This window comes from Lolium perenne, chromosome 2 (genome assembly GCF_019359855.2).
Source record: "Lolium perenne isolate Kyuss_39 chromosome 2, Kyuss_2.0, whole genome shotgun sequence".
Lineage (NCBI taxonomy): Eukaryota > Viridiplantae > Streptophyta > Magnoliopsida > Poales > Poaceae > Lolium > Lolium perenne.
The window spans coordinates 29,955,986-29,975,606 of record NC_067245.2 but is presented as its reverse complement, the minus strand read 5'-3'; the positions used below and the strand labels follow the sequence as shown (position 1 = coordinate 29,975,606).

Here is a 19,621-nt window from a genome sequence, read left to right as displayed (position 1 = left end):
TGTCCAGGGACGTGATTTTGAAGTAGGTTTTTGCGGATTGCCACTAGAGCAGTTAACTAGTACCTGATCCGTCAGATGAACTAGCCCCAACTACCATTATCCCTGCACAATATAGAAATTTATGTGAAGAAATATAGAAAAGTTTTAAATTGTCGAGTAAAAATAAACAGTGGAGATTTTCCCTGACTCTGCGATTCAAGCAAAATCTCGGGGGCTACTGACATAGGCATCCCCAATGGGCCTGCCGATGATAGTACCCGGGGTTTACTGAAGGCCCACTACCCGAAGAATAAGAAGACTCGGAAGCCCAAGATATTGTTAAGGAAAGCTAGAGTTGTAATAGGAAGCATTATTGGTAATCTTGCGGGAGGAGTTAGCTAGAAACCTTCCCGGACTCTGTAAACTTGTACAATACAAATCCCTCGGCTCCGCCTCCTATATAAGGGGGAGTCGAGGGACACAGAAAGCATCGAATCTACTGTCAACACAACCTTAGCTTTATATTCGTCGAGTACTTTTCGGCTGAAACCTTCGAGATCTACTTGCCCTCTACATCCAACTAAACCCTAGTCAACAATCCGTAGGCATTGGCAAGTTAATACCTTGTCAGTTAGTGCATAATCAAAAATTCACATATTCAGAGGTGAAATAATCATTCTTAACACTTCTGGACATTGCACAAAGCTACTGAAAGTTAATGGAACAAAGAAATCCATCAAACATAGCAAAACAGGCAATGCGAAATAAAAGACAGAATCTGTCAAAACAGAACAGTCCGTAAAGACGATTTTTTCTGGGGCACTTAACAGGCTCAGATGAAAAAGCTCAAATTGAATGAAAGTTGCGTACATATCTGAGGATCATGCACGTAAATTGGCAGAATTTTCTGGGTTACCTACAGACAGGACAGCTCAATTTCGTGACAATAAGAAATCTGTTTCTGCGCAGTAATCCAAATCTAGTATCAACCCTACTATCAAAGACTTTACTTGGCACAACAATGCAATAAAATAAAGATAAGGAGAGGTTGCTACAGTAGTAACAACTTCCAAGACTCAAATATAAAACAAAAGTGCAGAAGTAAAATAATGGGTTGTCTCCCATAAGCGCTTTTCTTTAACGCCTTTCAGCTAGGCGCAGAAAGTGTGAATCAAGTATTATCGAGAGATGAAGCATCAACATCATAATTTGTTCTAATAATAGAATCAAAAGGTAACTTCATTCTCTTTATAGGGAAGTGTTCCATACCTTTCTTGAGAGGAAATTGATACTTAATATTCCCTTCCTTCATATCAATAATAGCACCAACGGTTCGAAGAAAAGGTCTTCCCAAAATAATGGGACAAGATGCATTGCATTCAATATCCAAGACAACAAAATCAACGGGGACAAGGTTATTGTTAACCGTAATGCGAACATTATCAATCCCCCCCAAAGGTTTCTTTGTAGAATTATCAGCAAGATTAACATCCAAATAACAATTTTTCAATGGTGGCAAGTCAAGCATATTATAGATTTTCTTAGGCATAACAGAAATACTTGCACCAAGATCACATAATGCATTACAATCAAAATCATTGACTTTCATCTTAATGATGGGCTCCCAACCATCTTCTAACTTCCTAGGAATAGAAGTTTCAAGTTTTAATTTATCCTCTCTAGCTTTAATGAGAGCATTTGTAATATGTTTTGTAAAGGCTAAATTTATAGCACTAGCATTGGGACTTCTAGCAAGTTTTTGTAAGAACTTTATAACTTCAGAGATATGACAATCATCAAAATCTAAACCATTATGATCTACAGCAATGAGATCATTGTCCCCAATATTTTGAAAAATTTCAGCAGTTTCATCACAAACAGTTTTAGCAGTTTTAGCAGTTTCAAGCAGTTTTATACGCTTTGCATTAGGAGTAGAAACATTGCCAACACCAATTATTTTACCATTGATAGTAGGAGGTGTAGCAACATGTGAGGCATCAACATTACTAGTGGTGGTAATAGTCCAAACTTTAGCTACATTATCTTTAGCAAGTTTTTCGTTTTCTTCTCTTTCCCACCTAGCATGCAATTCAGCCATCAATCTAATATTTTCATTAATACGAACTTGGATAGCGTTTGCTGTAGCAAATGACTTAATATGTTTAGTTTCGTTAGGCATAACTTTCAATTTTAAAAGATCAACATCAACAGCAAGACTATCAACCTTAGAAGCAAGAATATCAATTTTACCAAGCTTTTCTTCAACAGATTTGTTAAAAGCAGTTTGTGTACTAATAAATTCTTTAAGCATGGCTTCAAGACCAGAGGGTACACTTCTATTATTGTTGTAAGAATTACCATAACCATTACCATTATTAGAAGGATATGGCCTATAGTTGTTACCAGAATTATTCCTATAAGCATTGTTGTTGAAATTATTATTTTTAATGAAATTCACATCAACATTCTCTTCTTGAGCAACCAATGAAGCTAAAGGAACATTATTAGGATCAACATTAGATCTACCATTCACAAGCATAGACATAATCACATCAATCTTATCACTCAAGGAGGAGGTTTCTTCAACAGAATTTACCTTCTTACCTTGTGGAGCCCTTTCCGTGTGCCATTCAGAGTAATTTATCATCATATCATCAAGAAGCTTTGTTGCGGTGCCTAAGGTGATGGACATAAAAGTACCTCCAGCAGCTAAATCCAATAGGTTCCGCGAAGAAAAATTTAATCCTGCATGGAAGGTTTGAATGATCATCCAAGTAGTTAGTCCATGGGTAGGGCAATTCTTTACCAAAGATTTCATTCTTTCCCATGCTTGAGCAACATGTTCATTATCCAATTGCTTAAAATTCATTATGCTACTTCTCAAAGATATAATTTTAGCAGGAGGATAATATCTACCAATGAAAGCATCTTTACATTTAGTCCATGAATCAATACTATTCTTAGGCAAAGATAGCAACCAATCTTTAGCTCTTCCTCTTAAGGAGAAAGGAAACAATTTCAGTTTTATAATATCCCCATCTACATCCTTATACTTTTGCATTTCACAAAGTTCAACAAAATTATTAAGATGGGCAGCAGCATCATCAGAACTAACACCAGAAAATTGCTCTCTCATAACAAGATTTAGTAAAGCAGGTTTAATTTCATAGAATTCTGCTGTAGTAGCAGGTGGAGCAATAGGAGTGCATATAAAATCATTATTATTTGTGCTAGTGAAGTCACACAACTTAGTGTTTTCAGGAGTACCCATTTTAGCAGTAGTAAATGAAGCAAACTAAATAAAGTAAATGCAAGTAACTAATTTTTTTGTGTTTTTGATATAGAGAACGCAAACAAGACAAATGAAATAAAGTAAAGCAACTATTTTTTTTGTGTTTTTGATATAAAGAAAGCAAACAAAACAGAAAATAAAGTAAAGCAAGACAAAAACAAAGTAAAGAGATTGGATGTGAGAGACTCCCCTTGCAGCGTGTCTTGATCTCCCCGGCAACGGCGCCAGAAAACAGTCTTGATACGCGTGAAGCACACTTCCGTTGGGAACCCCAAGAGGAAGGTGTGATGCGTACAGCAGCAAGTTTTCCCTCAGTAAGAAACCAAGGTTTATCGAACCAGTAGGAGTCAAGGACCACGTGAAGGTCGTTGGTGACGGAGTGTAGTGCGGCGCAACACTAGGGATTCCGGCGCCAACGTGGAACCTGCACAACACAATCAAAGTACTTTGCCCCAACGTAACAGTGAGGTTGTCAATCTCACCGGCTTGCTAAAAACAAAGGATTAAATGTATAGTGTGGAAGATGATGTTTGTTTGCGAAGGAATGATTGCAGTAGATTGTATTCAGATGTAAAGAATGGACCAGGGTCCACAGTTCACTAGTGGCGTCTCTCCCATAAGATAAATAGCATGTTGGGTGAACAAATTACAGTTGGGCAATTGACAAATAGAGATGCATACATATCATGATGATTACTATGAGATTTAATCAGGGCATTACGACAAAGTACATAGACCGCTATCCAGCATGCATCTATGCCTAAAAAGTCCACCTTCGGGTTAGCATCCGCACCCCTTCCAGTATTAAGTTGCAAACAACAGACAATTGCATTAAGTATGGTGCGTAATGTAATCAACACAAATATCCCTAGACAAAGCATTGATGTTTTATCCCTAGTGGCAACAGCACATCCACAACCTTAGAACTTTCTGTCACTGTCCCAGATTCAATGGAGGCATGAACCCACTATCGAGCATAAATACTCCCTCTTGGAGTCACAAGTATCAACTTGGCCAGAGCCTCTACGAGCAACGGAGAGCATGCAAGAACATAAACAACATATATATGATAGATTGATAATCAACTTGACATAGTATTCAATATTCATCGGATCCCAACAAACACAACATGTAGCATTACAAATAGATGATCTTGATCATGATAGGCAGCTCACAAGATCTAACATGATAGCACAATGAGGAGAAGACAACCATCTAGCTACTGCTAGGGACCCATAGTCCAAGGATGAACTACTCACGCATCAATCCGGAGGCGGGCATGATGATGTAGAGCCCTCCGATGATGATTCCCCTCTCCGGCAGGGTGCCGGAGGCGATCTCCTGAATCCCCCGAGATGGGATTGGCGGTGGCGGCGTCTCTCGAAGTATTTCCGTATCGTGGCTCTCGGTAATAGGGTTTTCGCGACGGAGACTTTAAGTAGGCGGAAGGGCAGAGTCGGAGGGCTGACGAGGGGCCCACACCATAGGCCAGCGCGGGCCCCTCCCTGGCCGCGCCGCCCTATGGTCTGGCCACCTCGTGGCCCCACTTCGTATGCTCTTCGGTCTTCTGGAAGCTCCATGGAAAAATAAGACCCTGGGCGTTGATTTCGTCCAATTCCGAGAATATTTCCTTTGTAGGATTTCTGAAACCAAAAACAGCAGAAAACAGCAACTGGCGCTTCGGCATCTTGTTAATAGGTTAGTGCCGGAAAATGCATAATAATGATGTAAAGTGTGTATAAAACATGTGAGTATTGTCATAAAAGTAGCATGGAACATAAGAAATTATAGATACGTTTGAGACGTATCACCTCCCACCCCACCGCCGCCGCTGGATTTCCCGGCCGTTTGGGCGTCTGATCTCTATTGAGAGTCGGCACCGTTGTCGCGGCTGGGCCTCCCGCCGGTCGTGCCGCCGCCGCCGCATCGCCAGCGCGTCCCAGAACGTGCCGTCAAATCCGCCCCACCTCCGCGCACAGAAGGTGCTCGACGACTTGCCAGGTAGGCGCGATTGGCCGCTGTTTGTTGCGTCGTCTGCCTCGGCGCAATTTTAACCATTGATTTTGCTTTAGCCATGGACAGCGACGATGAGATGGCTGCCCTGCTGCTGGAGGACGAGCAAGCCTTCGACGACCTGCGGGAGCATTTGCTGATCATCGCGTCCCTCCAGGACATGCTTGACGCTGAGGCGGAGAAGAGGAAGAGGCCGCGCCGCGGAGGATCAAGGCCGGGAAGAAGGAAGTCGAAGCCCCGGCAGAGGATGGAGGGGCATGCCATGCTGCACAACGACTACTTCGCCGACGAGGCAAAACATGCCGACAATTTTCGGCGCCGGTACAAGATGAGCAAGGGGCTGTTCATGAATATCCTCCACGGCGTTCGAGAGTTCGACCCCTACTTCAAGCTCAAGCTCGACGCTGTAGGCGTTGTCGGGTTCTCGTCGATTCAGAAGTGCACCGCCGCCATGAGGATGCTTGCATACGGAGCACCTGCCGATACACAGGACGAATACCTTCGCATGAGTGAGTCTACTGCCATTGAGTGCATGTACAAGTTTTGCCGAGCTGTGGTAGGAAAGTTTGGCAAATACTATTTGAGAGGGCCAACTGAGGAAGAGACTGCAAGGATCATGGCATAAAATGCTGCCAGAGGATTTCCTGGAATGCTTGGAAGCATCGATTGCATGCACTGGGCATGGAAGAACTGCCCGTTTGCTTGACAAGGTATATACAAAGGCCGTCATGGATATTGCAGTGTGGTGCTTGAAGCTGTGGCAGATTATGACCTGTGGATTTGACATTCTTTCTTTGGCATGGCGGGATCACACAATGACATCAACGTGTTGCAACAGTCTCCGGTGTTCAGCAGACTAGTGGAAGGGCATGCTCCACCATGCAACTATGAGATCAATGACCACGAATATACCAAAGGCTATTATCTAGCCGATGGTATATATCCAAAATGGGCCACTTTTGTCAAAACAATCTCGAATCCATCAGGTCTGAAGAATTCTCACTTTGCTACGCGACAGGAGGCTTGCAGGAAGGATGTCGAGCGGGCATTTGGTGTGCTTCAAGCACAATTTGCCATTGTCCCGGCACTGCTCTAAGCTGGTCTCACGACCAAATGTGGGAGGTGATGCAGGCTTGTGTGATCATGCACAACATGATCATCGAGGATGACCGCAAGAATCATGCTAGGTCACATGTTGGTCCCTATGAGTGTGAAGGCCCTCTTGCGGAGGTTGATCATGAGTTGCCTGCAGATTTTGCTGATTTTCTCGCCATGCACGCAGAGATCCGTGACAGCAATGTGCATGAGCAACTTCAAGCTGATCTCGTTGAGCATTTGTGGAGGATCAAAGGAAATACCGTGCACCTTGATGTAGCATCTACCCCTATTTATTATATTTGTTTACTTGTTTTATTGTTTGTTGTAATTTAATTTAAAAACAATCCTCGCAAACATTTTTATTCATATGCTATATTTAATAAATGGTTCTGTGTTAAAAAGAAGTATTTTAAATGTTTGGGGACGGCGTTTGGGGGACGTGGCTGGGGAGCGACGTCCCCCAAAGACGGCACGAACAAAACACGTCCCCAAACGCTCAATCCGGCTCTTAATCTGAATGCTGGTGCTAAGTCCAAACATACGATATCCCTCCATCCCTACGAGGCTACGAGCCTACGACACATTCCGGAACAGACTGCAGACCCCAAAACTGTGCTCATCAAAGGGATCAAGTGCAGTGTAGCGACAAAACCCGAAAGATTCTGACTCGCTCGCCAAGCAGCCACAACCACAACTCCACAAGAATCGTAGTAAAATGTTCAAACTTCAAACCCTGTGTTTCATTTTTTTAGGAACGTCAAACCACCGTGTTTCAATTTTTCTCAACGTCAAACCCCGTGTTTCTCAGCGATAAACCGAGGCAGTCAGTCAACAGACCAGTCACCAGTGAACACTTCAAACGAGGAAGAGAGCAGCACCTCTCTCGCCCCTTCCGCTCTGCTGATCTTGCCTCTAGCTAGCTGCAGCTCGATCGATCGCCATGTGTGGAGGCAGGCGGCGCCGTCGCGACGGTTCTGATGCGGCGGTGGCAGGTTCTGGCGGGCGGGGCTTCTGCGGGACCGCGCTCGCCGTCGTGGCCCTTGCAGCCGCCGCGGCGGTTGCGTTCCTGGAGAGCACCACCGCCGGAGGCGTGACCTACGTCGGCGACGGGTGGATCCACGAGTGCGCCAAGTGGGACGCCGAGGGCGGCCGGTTCCTGGTGAGTACCTTCTTGGGCGCCAGCGTGGTCGAGGTGCGCCAAGGGCCGGGGAAGGTGGAGGAGCGGGTCGTCGTGGCGGACCCCGACGTGGCCGGCAAGGTGGCGGTGGGGCTCGCGTTGGACGCGCCCAGGCGGCGGATCCTCGTGGCCTACGCCGACCGGCCGCCGCGGTTCGGGTACGCCGCCGTGGGCGCGTACGAGCTCGGCTCGGGGCGCCGCATCTTCCTCACACGACTTGACGAGCCAGGTACGTCCGTCTCCCCCCGTGACCGATGGCTCTCTCGGCCATACGAATGTCTTTGCATTGTAGCCGTCCGATCGAAAGGAACATCACTGACCGGTGGGCCCTGCTCCGTCGTCGCCATCTATAACAGTTGGGAATGAGATGCGGACATTCCACTAATTACGTCCATGAATTATGGTTACCGGTAAAACCCTGTAGTTCCATAATTACGTCCACAGAGTAAATCAGACAGGCTAAGTGAAAAAAAAAGACAGGCTAAGTGAACAACATGTTTTCTTTCACCTATTTAAGGTGTCGACATGAACAGTGAACTGTTAAGCTCTCCCTCAAGTTCCATAATTTTTTATCGTGATTTTAGTTTAAATTTTAACTATAATCATGACAAGACTTAGGAAAAGAAGAGAGTACCAAACAGATAATACAGGGTTACGATCCGATTTTGTGTGCCAGTGTCCAATGGGGAATAATCGATCAAGACCGGCCTTTGCTAAGCATGAATTCTGAAAAATTGTTCTAAAATTACTCTCGAAAAATTATTTCATCATCAGTTTCACGGGTGGTCCACCTCTGCCCATAAGTTGTAAACTTCCATCTTGTTTGCATGATGATGCTTTCGATCAAGCTCTAATAATAAGATCGGGTAGGGCGACCCCTCTGCATTCCTTGTCTCAGGCCTCCTCCCCGTCCCTTCCCCCACTGTCGCCGCCAGGCAAAGCCCGCGTGGCGCCGGTGGCGGCGACTGTCCTTCTTCCCGCGTTTGGGCATGGCCTCACGGGGCGGCTTTCCCTAGCGGCAGTGCTTCTTCCTCGAGTCGGCGAGGGGTGTGCCGCCAGCCTGGCGGGGCATCGGCGCGGCACAATAGCCCGGTCGCCGGTTCTGGTGCGTCTTGTAGCCGGGGAGACCGTGGCTAGGGGTGGCGATGGCGGGCCCAGATCTAATCCGACAAGCCTAGGTCTGGGCCTCATCTAGGCAGCCTTGGGTTGGGCAGGCTAGATGCGGTTGGAGCTAGGCCTGTTATGTGTGGGTTCCTCTCCCTGGCTAGTAGAGGTTGAGGTCGGAGCTTGGGCGGCTCCAGTGACCGGCGTGGCCCCTCTGTCATGTACTAGTTGCGGATGTTCTTGGCATGGGCAGGAACATCTCGCATCTCTCTCTCTCTCTCTCTCTCTCTCTCTCTCTCTCTCTCTCTCTCTCTCTCTCTCTCTCTCTCTCTCTCTCTCTCTCTCTCTCGGGTTTACTCCGCTTAAGAGAGCCTGGCATGGTGGTGAGTCTCGCCGCCACTGGTTGCTTGATTTCCTGGCCAGTTGTGACGAGCGTGCAGGCGGTGTGTCACGGAGTTGCGCCTGTAGGACTGGTTTGGTTCGCTAGGTTTAGCCTGCAGGGACGCTAGCGTGCGCGATGGTGTGTCCGCGAAAGCACCACATAGCTTTGGCCATTATCGACGATGATGACGTCTACAGATGTCGTTCACCTCGTTGGAGGCGTGGCCATGACACACATCCTGCTGTTGGTTGCCTTTCCCGGGGCACTGTCTGTTGCCATGACTTATGTGACCTTGGAATACCTATTGTTTGATGCCCCAAGTCTTGTTGTGACCGGCTTCAGATAAACGGTGTGCATCTGTTTTGCGCGACCGCTCTCGGATCTAGGGTGGATGTCGGAGTTTGTATCGTGGCACGGGGGACACCGATGGATTTTTAATAGGTGGTGGCTATCCTGATGGCAGGTGCAAAGACTAGGATTTCCTTGGGGTGGGTGATGAAGTTTCCGCGAAAGTATTGCACAACACCCTGTGCCGACAACGGCGACGCTCGTGAGCACCATATCCCTTTCAGGAGGCGTTGTCATCAAGTTTCGCCCTTTGAACTTTGGAGACTCGTCTTCTCACTAGCGCAGTTAGCCAATTTCCTCGGTGTTGGTGGTCCTCTGCCAGACGGTCTTATGTGCTGCTTCAGTTTGGTGCCGCTCCACGGAGTGGCGTCTCGTTGCTTGAAAGTTCAGGCCGAGTTGCCGATGTTTAGCTGTAGTCTTGGAAGCTCTTGTAGATCTTGCAGTTTGGAGTCTTGCTCTACTCTGCATGGTCTTTTCTTGGTTAAGGTTATAGCTTTGCATCACATGTATATCTTGCTGGTAACCGTAATTCTTTTTTTGTTTTGTTTTCGTTCTGTTTGATGTATTTCTGGCCGGTTGATAGTTTTGCTAATTTAAAATCGGGTTTGTCGAGCCTTATGTTTAAAATGTAGCGCTAAATTGACTATTGGTATCTGTTTCACCTGCGTGCGTAGGTGCAGGCGAGTCCACATTGGCGGACGACGTGGGCGCCGACGAGGACGGCAACACGTACGTGACGGACGTCCTGGGCAGCAAGATCTGGAAGGTGAGCCCGGACGGCGAGCCGCTCTCAATCATAAAGAACGCCACCTTCATCCAGCGGCCCGGGGCGTGGAACAACCTCATCGGCCTCAACGGCATCATCTACCACCCAAACGGCTACCTCCTCGTCATCCACACCACCGGCGGCGATCTCTTCAAGGTGGAGCCGAGGACGGGGGCTGTGAGCGTGGTGAAGGTGCTGGGCTCGCTGAAGAGGGGCGACGGGCTAGAGCTGCTCTCCGGCCCCGACGAGGCTGGCCGTCGCCGGCATGCCGACCCGGCTGGTCGAGAGCGCCGACGACTGGAAGACCGCGCGCGTCACCGGCCGGTACGTCGGGCCGGCGCACAGGGTCGGGACTTCGGCGACGGTGAAGGACGGGGACGTGTACGTCAACTACGTCTTCGGATTCGGGCTCGGGAAGAAGAAGACGCACGTCATTGGTAAGGCTGTGTTCGCACCTTTGTAACTACTAGCTAGCTTTGAGAGGAAAAGCCCCACTTGAACCTGGGTGCACGTGAACCCAGGTTGAAAATGCATTTTCGAAATGTGAAAAAATTCTGAAATAAAAATATCGGGGTACGTATGCATGTTCCATGTGTGCGTAGAAAGTTTTCGCGGAGAAACCACTTTTTTATTTCAGAATCTAAAAAAGACAAAATACGTCACATATATACTGCTATATAGCCCTGTAAAATTTCACTTTTTTGCCGAGGCAAAATAAAATGTTTTTTCAGAACGAAACTCATGTCTAGGGCACATGTTTGAGATCATCTTTGCAATCATTTTGTGTTTCGATTTTTGAAACATGTTTTGACATCACAAACCCACTTTTGAGAAAGTGGGTTCACATACACCCAGGTTCACAAAAGCCGGTCTCGCTTTGAGAGCCTTAGCTTGCATCAAGCTCATGATGATGTGTTAGAAGTTACGAATTAAGGATTAGTCCAATCAATATACGTATGGGGATTGGTTTATTCCTGGACATTTGGTGCGATAAACAATAATGCGACAATTCTTTATTGTGTATAAAGTGTTGTTGTCTTTGACTTTAATTATGCAACATACATGTTCCCTTGTGCCTGTTAAAAAAAAAAGTTCCCTTGTGTTGGTTCGTAAACGAGGTTATTCTTTTCCGGATAAAATTCATGCACAAATATGCTTTAGTCCCGGTTGGCCGAGCGGCACTAGTCAGGCGGGACTAAAGGCAAACCCTTTAGTCACGGCCCGGTTACTAGCCGAGACAAACGGCTCTCCGCGTGGCTGCGATATAGCGTTTGGGCTGGAGGACCTTTAGTCCCGGCCGTAAGCCCAACCGGAACTAATGATTATTTTCCGAAATTGTTTTCTTTTTTCTAATTTTTTTTTTAATTGTTTGACTCATTACTCTCTCTCACTTGGACCATTTTTAACACTAATTACACTTAATCTCTAGTCAAATTCTAGACTTGGTCACATCTCGGGCGGCCACCCATCCTCACACTACTCCACCCTCAGCACGCTTAACTCCTCGGTTCTTTCGGTTCTTTCCTGATGTGCTCCCGCGAATGTGATTGTACCTTGTTGTAAATAGTACCATATCAATCCTATTAACTCTTATACCATTGTGTCACATTTTTGTATTTTTTAAAACCAAAACACAATTATTTAAGTAAACAATAATGAATAGGATAATAATATTGAATTCCATGAAAATAAAATAAGTAATAAAACTATTATTATTATTATTATCAAATAATATATGCATTATTCATATAATATGGCATAATTAATATCTTTAAATCTGTAAATAGCATTTGGACAAATAATATATCCATTATTATTAGAAAAATGTGGGGAATGTTAATATGAAATAATTTTGTTTTTATTAATTTATTATTATTATTATTAAATAATACTATATGCATTATTCATATAATATGACATAACTAATATCTTTAAATCTGTAAATCGCAATTGGACAAATAATATATCCATTATTATTAAAAAATGTGGGGAATTTGAATATGAAATAGAAAAATTATTCATTTTTTTATTATCAAATAATATATGCATTATTCATATAATATGGCATAACTAATATCTTTAAATCTGTAAATCGCAATTGGACAAATAATATATTCATTGTTATTAGAAAAATTGGGGAATTTGAATATGAAATAATTTTGTTTTTATTCATTTATTATTATTATTATCAAATAATATATGCATTATTTATATAATATGGCATAATTAATATCTTTAAATCTGTAAATCGCAATTGGACAAATAATATATCCATTATTATTAGAAAAACGTGAGGAATTTGAATAACAATAGAAAGATTCGATATATTGAGATGATTCATAGTTCATACAAATATAGAAGGCACACACACCACACACCGCACCACCATCTACTCATCATCAATAATATTGAGACGATCAACCTGGCTATTGTAGCCAAGTAGCCTCCAATACCTCCTAGCCATCTCGAAGCCCAGACGAGCGTCTAGAGCGGCATAGTGCAGTTGCTCATAGCTCAATGAAACATTGCCCCATCCAAAAATCAGTTCATCTTCTTCTTCCTCGTCGTCCTTCTTCTTGTTCTTCTTCTTCTTGTCCCTCTTACTCTTCTTCTTCTCAAGTTTTGTACCAATAGTAGAATTTGCCAGATCATACAGACTCAGAATGAGATTTTTGGGGGGTTCGGGATTATCTTTTGGAGGTCGAACGCAGACGGAATATTAACTCCGTAGGAACGCATCATTTCCACATCTTTGTGGATAGCTGCGCCGCAGAATCTGATTGTCTTGTTTTGCAAGAAATCCTTGAGAAATTGCGGCACTTCATCAGCCCAACAAATTTGAAAGACCAAATTATCGGTCGCCACCGAGAGTTGAAGGACGGCGACGCGCTGATTATCTCTACCCTCGTGATGGTCGGTGAACTCGCAATCCAAGCCCACGCACTTGATTGGTGCGGCGTCGAGGAAATCCCTCTTGACGGCGCGGATCCACCTATCCACCCTTGATGCATGGAGAGTGACCGTGATCTTGAAGTGCATCTCTTCGGCGGTTAGGTAGTCACCCGAGATCGAGGTAGAGAGAGGGTGTGTGCGAGCTGCTCCATTGGGGCCAGGGCGGGAGAGAGCTATTTGGGAGAGATGGCTAATGGAGGATGTGAAGATGTGGCTAATGGAGGAGATGTGAAGATGCATATATAGGTGAGGGAGGTGAACAGGCCAGCCACCGGGTGATCAATTCCCGTGGCCGGCCGTCGGCGGCGATGCAACTTCCGATCGATGCAACTTCCGACGATGATCAATAATGGCGACGACGGTCGAGTTCCGCGCGGGAACCGAACGGTTTGACTTTAGTCCTGGCTCGTGTCACTAGCCAAGACTAAAGGTGGTGCCAGCAGGCGTAGGGGCATTAGTCCCAACTTGTATCCCAACCTGAGACTAGAGGCCCGTAAAAACCGGGACTAACGTGTCTGGGCCATTAGTCCCGGGCCAGACTAAAGGTCTGGACGAAATGCCTATTTTCTAATAGTGTTGCTTCCTAGACTACACACCTTGCACTAGGAGTCCCAACGTTTCAAGAGTTTTTGCTGGTATTGTAAAGCTCTATCACATGCTGTTATCACCGGATTTTAGCCAAATCAGGAGATGGGCCGTGATTGAGATGGGCTTGGAGGATATGCACATAAAGTGTTTCTGAATCGGCCTCGTGCGAGAATTTGGGCTAGATTGCCCGTAATATTTGTACATTATGGTAGATCGTGTTTTAGTTTAGAATTAAGAGATAGAGTTGGTTCGTACACAGTTAGGTTTATTCCAAAGATAGAAAGTCTACGGACTATAAATATGTACCTAGGGTTATTGAGAAAGGAGGACGATCACGTTCACAACAAACACAATCTAGGCGCATCGCCACCCCTTGTTTCGAGGGTTTCTTCCGGGTAAGCGTCATGCTGCCTAGATCGCATCTTGCGATCTAGGCAGTATCAGTTTATTCGTTGTTTGTGTTGCTCGTACTGAAGCCTTGTTGATGGCGAGCAATACTGTTATCATAGATGTTTTTGGGCTAGCATCGATACTTTTATGATATGTTTGCTTAGTTATGCTGCCCCTAAATATCTAGCTGCCTTTGCACCTATTTTAGGTGTAAGGGCAGCGTCTTGCTTGGACTTTATTTTAGTAGATCTGATCTGTTATGGTTGATCCTTGTTCTCCAAGGATTTGTTTGATATCCGCATGGTCAGGCCTTGCAAACGGGTTGAACGATCCAGTAGTGCGTGAGGTATGGTTTGCCGATCCAAGAGGGGTTGTTCCAGGAATTGACTCTGTGTTGGTTTTTAGGCCTCTTCTTGGATTAGTTTTCTGTTATCTTTCGTATCTGCCAGGCTCAACTACGTGTAGGATGTTCCAATTATGCGGTGAAAGCCCTAGACTGTCGTAGATCGATTTAACTTGGTATTGATCAAGCAGGAACCCCATGTTATCGTAGATCCAATACGAACCATGGATGAATCGGCTCTTTGAGCTGATCCACAGGGTAACCTGAGAGCCGATCGAGGCTCGGATTTAATGTTTACGTGTCTGCCATGCAGGAAATTAATCGAAGCAATCCAGCACCTTCCTGACCAGGTATAGGTCAGGTGGCACGCCCTCGCAATAGCTAGGACGCGTGCCGGAGCATTGCGGGCCGTCGCCCGAGGGACCAGGACCCACCAGCAGTTCTGGGAGCCTCCCTGCTCTTCGTGTTGCTCGTCGCTGCTCGCCGGTGGGTTTTGGCAGGCAACACATTCTAGCACGCCCGGTGGGACGTTCTACAGCAACTACGTCAACATCTGCAGCTGAGATGGCGGACGGACCAGTCACGTACGAAGATCTGCCTGAGGATCACAAGAAGAAATACGATGAGATTAAAGCTGTCTTCGAAGCCGATCTCATCGGCTCTTTTGAGAGAACCCGTAAACATGGTATCAGGTGGAAAGGGTTCTCACCCGACGGCGTTCTCGACGAAGTAGATCTGTCTCTCCCTTCGGAGGAACGTACCAGAGCTCTGCACCAGGAAGTTAATTACATGGTGGCTCATTCTCTACACCGTCATTCTGAGAGCCTGGTGACAAGGTATTAACTTGTCAATGCCTACAGATAGTAGACTAGGGTTTCGTTGGATGTAGAGGGCAAGTAGATCTCGAAGGTTTCAGCCGAAAAGTACTCGACGATGTAAAAACAAGGGTTTGTGAGACAATGATTCGATGCTTTCTTTGTCCCTCGACTCCCCCTTATATAGGAGGCGGAGCCGAGGGATTCGTATTGTACAAGTTACAGAGTCCGGGAGGGTTTCCAACTCATCCCGCAAGATTACAAACATCATCTCCTAATACAACTCTAGCTTTCCTTAATAACAACTTGGGCTTCCGATTCTTCTTATTCTTCGAGTCGTGGGCCTTCAGTAAACCCCGGGTACTATAGTCGGCAGGCCCATTGGGGATGCCTATGTCAGTAGCCCCCGAGATTTTGCTTGAATCGCAGAGTCAGGGAAAATCTCCACTGTTTATATTTACTCTACAACTTTAAACTTCTCTATATTTCTTCATATGAATTTCTATAGTGTACAGGGATAATGGTAGTTGGGGCTAGTTCATCTGACGGATCAGGTACTAGTTAATTGCTCTAGTGGCAATCCGCAAAAACCTACTTCAAGATCACGTCCCCGGACATGATCTCGGTATACTGGTGTAAACTTCGACAGGTGCCGCTTAAGGTCTTACCATTCTGTCGAGTCCCAGTCATATTTATCGGGTACCTAACGCGTCCGTTAGGATTTTTCTTCGTATCTGTTGATACGGATAGAAGTAGCAAACCGACGTCAGAGACGGCGCCACGCCACTCAGAACGGATCTGGGGTCTTACCTTCGCAAAGTTTTGCGGCATTCAGAAATTGTTCGCAACTTTGGCGTTCTGAGAATATATTGTCGAGTGCTTATTCGGCTGTTGGAATGGCACATTTTATTGAGTCAACAGATGACTTATATTGCTCTCCCGATGGGAGTATATGTAGAGTTACTTTAACTCGAAATATACTCTCTTGTTCTTCTATCTTTCTTTTTTATAATTTCATCGGGCACGCGAACAGCGTTCCCGATGGGAGTAGCCCCCGAGGCTACAACCAAGGACTTGTGCTTGGGTGTAGGCTCCACGCTTTATGCCGCTATATTTTCTTTTTCTCCCGAAATTTTCAAATCTCTCGGGTGCGCGAACAGCGCTCCCGATGGGAGTAGCCCCCGAGGCTATGAGCAAATATTTTGTATTTGATCATAGGCTCATACCATTTCTATTTTGTCTTTCTCGAACTTTTCATTTTTTCCAAAGTAGCCCCCGAGCATTTGGGCAAAAACTTGTATTTGATCAAAGGCTCTCGAAATAATCAAAAATCTTCTGCTGTCGCCATTCTTACAAACCTTTGTAGCCGAAATTTTATCTTGTCAAGGTGACATCATTGCTGATGATAGCCACGATCACTGTATCGGGAAAACGCGAGAACTTCTCTCCCTCTGTCTCGTGGGCCCAAATTTTTACCACGTTAACACGTCGTGCAAGTGGGGGACACACGTCCTCCGCTTTTCCTGGCGCACGTACTGTAACTCCCCCAGCGTGAAATTACTTTTTTACCCCTGTTCCACGTGTATATCGTCTACCGCACACTTTTTCCATCCAACGGTTCGCCGCTTCACCGCACCTCTATTTAAGGTCTTCATCTTCTTCCTTCAGCACTTTCGCTCGCGCCGCTCCCCTGTTCTCCTCTTGCAAAAATCTCCTCTTGCGCCCCACAGTTCCCTGAGCTCAACTTCTCTCGAGCTGCACTCCTGCGCCATTGTTGATGCCACCGCGCAGACTGACCAGGCACAGCACGCCGGAATCAACGATGGCTTCCACAGATCTGGGGAGCGCCGAGTGGGAGAGATCCAAAATCTCTGCCCAAGACATCAACCTCCTGAAGAAACTGGGGATCAGCAAGAAACCGAAGGCGCTGTGCTTCCCCAGCGAAGAGAGCTACCCAACCCCTCCAATGGAGTATCGGGTTAGTTTCGTCGATCATCTCATCCGCGGCCTTTCTGCCCCCATTCACCCTTTTCTTCGGGGGTTGCTTTTTGTTTATGGACTGCAGCTTCATCACCTCACACCCAACTCTATCCTCCACATTTCCATCTTCATCACCCTTTGCGAGTCCTTCCTCGGCGTCCAACCTAACTGGGCGTTGTGGAAGCGTATCTTTTTCTGTCGCCGCAATGGCTCTCCCAATGTCGCCTATAACATAGGCGGCATTGTTATCTGCGTTCGCCCTGATGTCGAGTACTTCGACGTCAAATTCCCTGACTCAGTTCAAGGATGGCGCAAAAAATGGCTGTACATTCATGAGGAGAACCATGGGTGTGCTGAAGACAACATCCCTCCTTTTGATGGTGCCGAGAAAATCTTCCGCCGCCGCTCCTGGGATGCAGAGGCTACCGACGAAGAAAAGACGGCGACGGAGGCATTGATGACCCGCATCCACGATCTGCAAAACACCCGCGGCAAAGAACTGTCGGGTATCCAGATCACGGCATATTTCCTTAGAATCAGAGTGCAGCCTCTGCAGGCTCGCAAAAATCCCCTCTGGAAGTATACTGGCGACAATGATGTGGATCGTTTGTCGGTGGATTTATCGGTCAAGGATTTAGAAAAACTTGTCCGGAAAATCTCCTCCCTCAGCAAGAAAGATCATGTCCCTTCTTCTTGTCGCGTAAAACCATATAGCGCCACCAATGCGCTTCCCAAGGTAACCTTTGTCGATTTTCTCATATTTGTTTGACATCCTTTTCATAACTCTTTTATTGACATCTCCTTTTGCTTATTATATTTTTTTTTATAGAACCATCCAAGCCTTGTCTCTCTTCCCCCCCTTCCTGAGGGTGGAGAAGTCGAAGAACGAGCCGTTGTCACTGATGACAACCAAGATGCTCCTTCCTTTGAGAATGAACCCGCAGGTTCTCGAAAATCTGCGGGATCCTCTGAAAAGGAGGCTGCCTCTGAAGCTACCGCATCGGCACAGTCTCCTCCTCCCGCTGTTTCTCCAAAGAACAAAAGGAAGAGGACAGACGTCGAAGATTCCGGCACCTCCAAAGCCGAAGAAGCTGCTCCTTCACGTCGGAAGGCAGCTTTCGATCCATACCTTGACGCCCTCGTCAGTTCGTAAGTTACTCCTTGGCTCTCGCTGTTTTAATTCTTGAAAGTTTTCGTCTATCTAGCTTCTTATACTTCCGCAATTTAATTGTAGTGGTGACGAGGAAGAAATGCCAGCTATTGATGCGACTGCTCGAACGAGTACGTCGCATACTCTAGTTGTTTCTGAAGTGCCAGTTGAAGGAGAAGAATCTTCGCCTCCTCAACAAAACACCGACGCACCTACTCCTCCTGCAAGCCCTCTTGTCCCTTCTCCAAAAAGGGCAAGGGTTGAAACAATCACGGAGCCTACCTTGCAATTGGGTAGCTCCTCGACTCCTCTTTTGGATGATGTAAGTCCTCAACTGCTTTCTGATGCTGTCGATGTTTTCTCTGTTTGCTTCTTTTTGATTTTGTGCTATCGCACTTTTTCCCCTACCGACGCTTTCTTTCTCTATCTTTCTTTTAACAGCCTTTGATTAAGGAATTCATCCGCTTCGGTGCCCAATTCGTTGGGTACCGCGATTATGCTAGCAAAGTTGAAGGTAATGTCTTTCTGCTTCTCTTTACCCTTGCCTTCTCACTCCTTTCTTGTCGTGATTTTAACTAGATTTAACTATCTTGGCGTAAAAAAGCTGCGGAGGCCAACGAGCGTGCCAACACACTTGCTCAAAAATTAGAGCAAAGTGAGGAGGCTCGTAAGAAGGCTGAATCAGATGCTAGTAAGGCTAGGGCAGAGGCTGACAAGGCCAAAGCTGACGCTGCTGGTGTCGAAGAACTTAGGAAGAGGCTTCACGATGCCGAGACTTCGCTGAGCGAGCATATAGCCGCACAATCTGCTCGCGAAGACGCGATTATTAAACGCCTGAAGTCGCAAAACCTTCGCTTTGTCAGTGAGTACCTGAACCATTTTGTATTCTTTGGACTTGCTTTTCTTTACTCGTTTGTTGATCAATAAATTTCTGTCTCGACAGATAAAACATCTCAGGAATTTGAACTTGAAGATCCCGACAATGATCCTCTTCTTGACGCACTTGCGTTCCTTGAGTTTCATGGAACAGAAACACGCGACGGCATTGATCAGGCCAAGGAAGGACTGTCGCGGCTCTTCCCCTACTTCTTCCCGAAGAAAGAGGAACCCGCGACTTTTCTTGCTCTTGCCAAGTGCTTTAATCCACCAGAAGATCTTGGACTGAAGCTGCGCCAAGAAAATATGAAGGTCGCTGTTGAAAGCACTGCCGTCGCCCTGTTGCCGACAACAAAACATCGACTGGA

The 19,621-nt window shown here is 45.9% G+C and overlaps 1 protein-coding gene and 1 pseudogene across 1 annotated transcript; one reads left to right on the top strand and one right to left on the bottom strand.

Moving 5' to 3' along the window:
• The first annotated feature begins 7,241 nt into the window (after positions 1-7,241).
• Positions 7,242-10,634, top strand: LOC127329857 (uncharacterized; annotated as a pseudogene).
• Positions 10,635-12,817: 2,183 nt separating this feature from the next.
• On the bottom strand, positions 12,818-13,198 carry LOC127328339 (uncharacterized). Its single transcript, XM_051354944.1, has one exon. The coding sequence runs from the start codon at positions 13,196-13,198 to the stop codon at positions 12,818-12,820; it is 381 nt and encodes a 126-aa protein (XP_051210904.1).
• Between the last annotated feature and the right edge of the window lie 6,423 nt (positions 13,199-19,621).

Excerpts from the sequence above, each read along its gene's own strand:
- LOC127328339 (XM_051354944.1), bottom strand. The coding sequence starts at position 13,198 with ATGCACTTCAAGATCACGGTCACTCTCCATGCATCAAGGGTGGATAGG.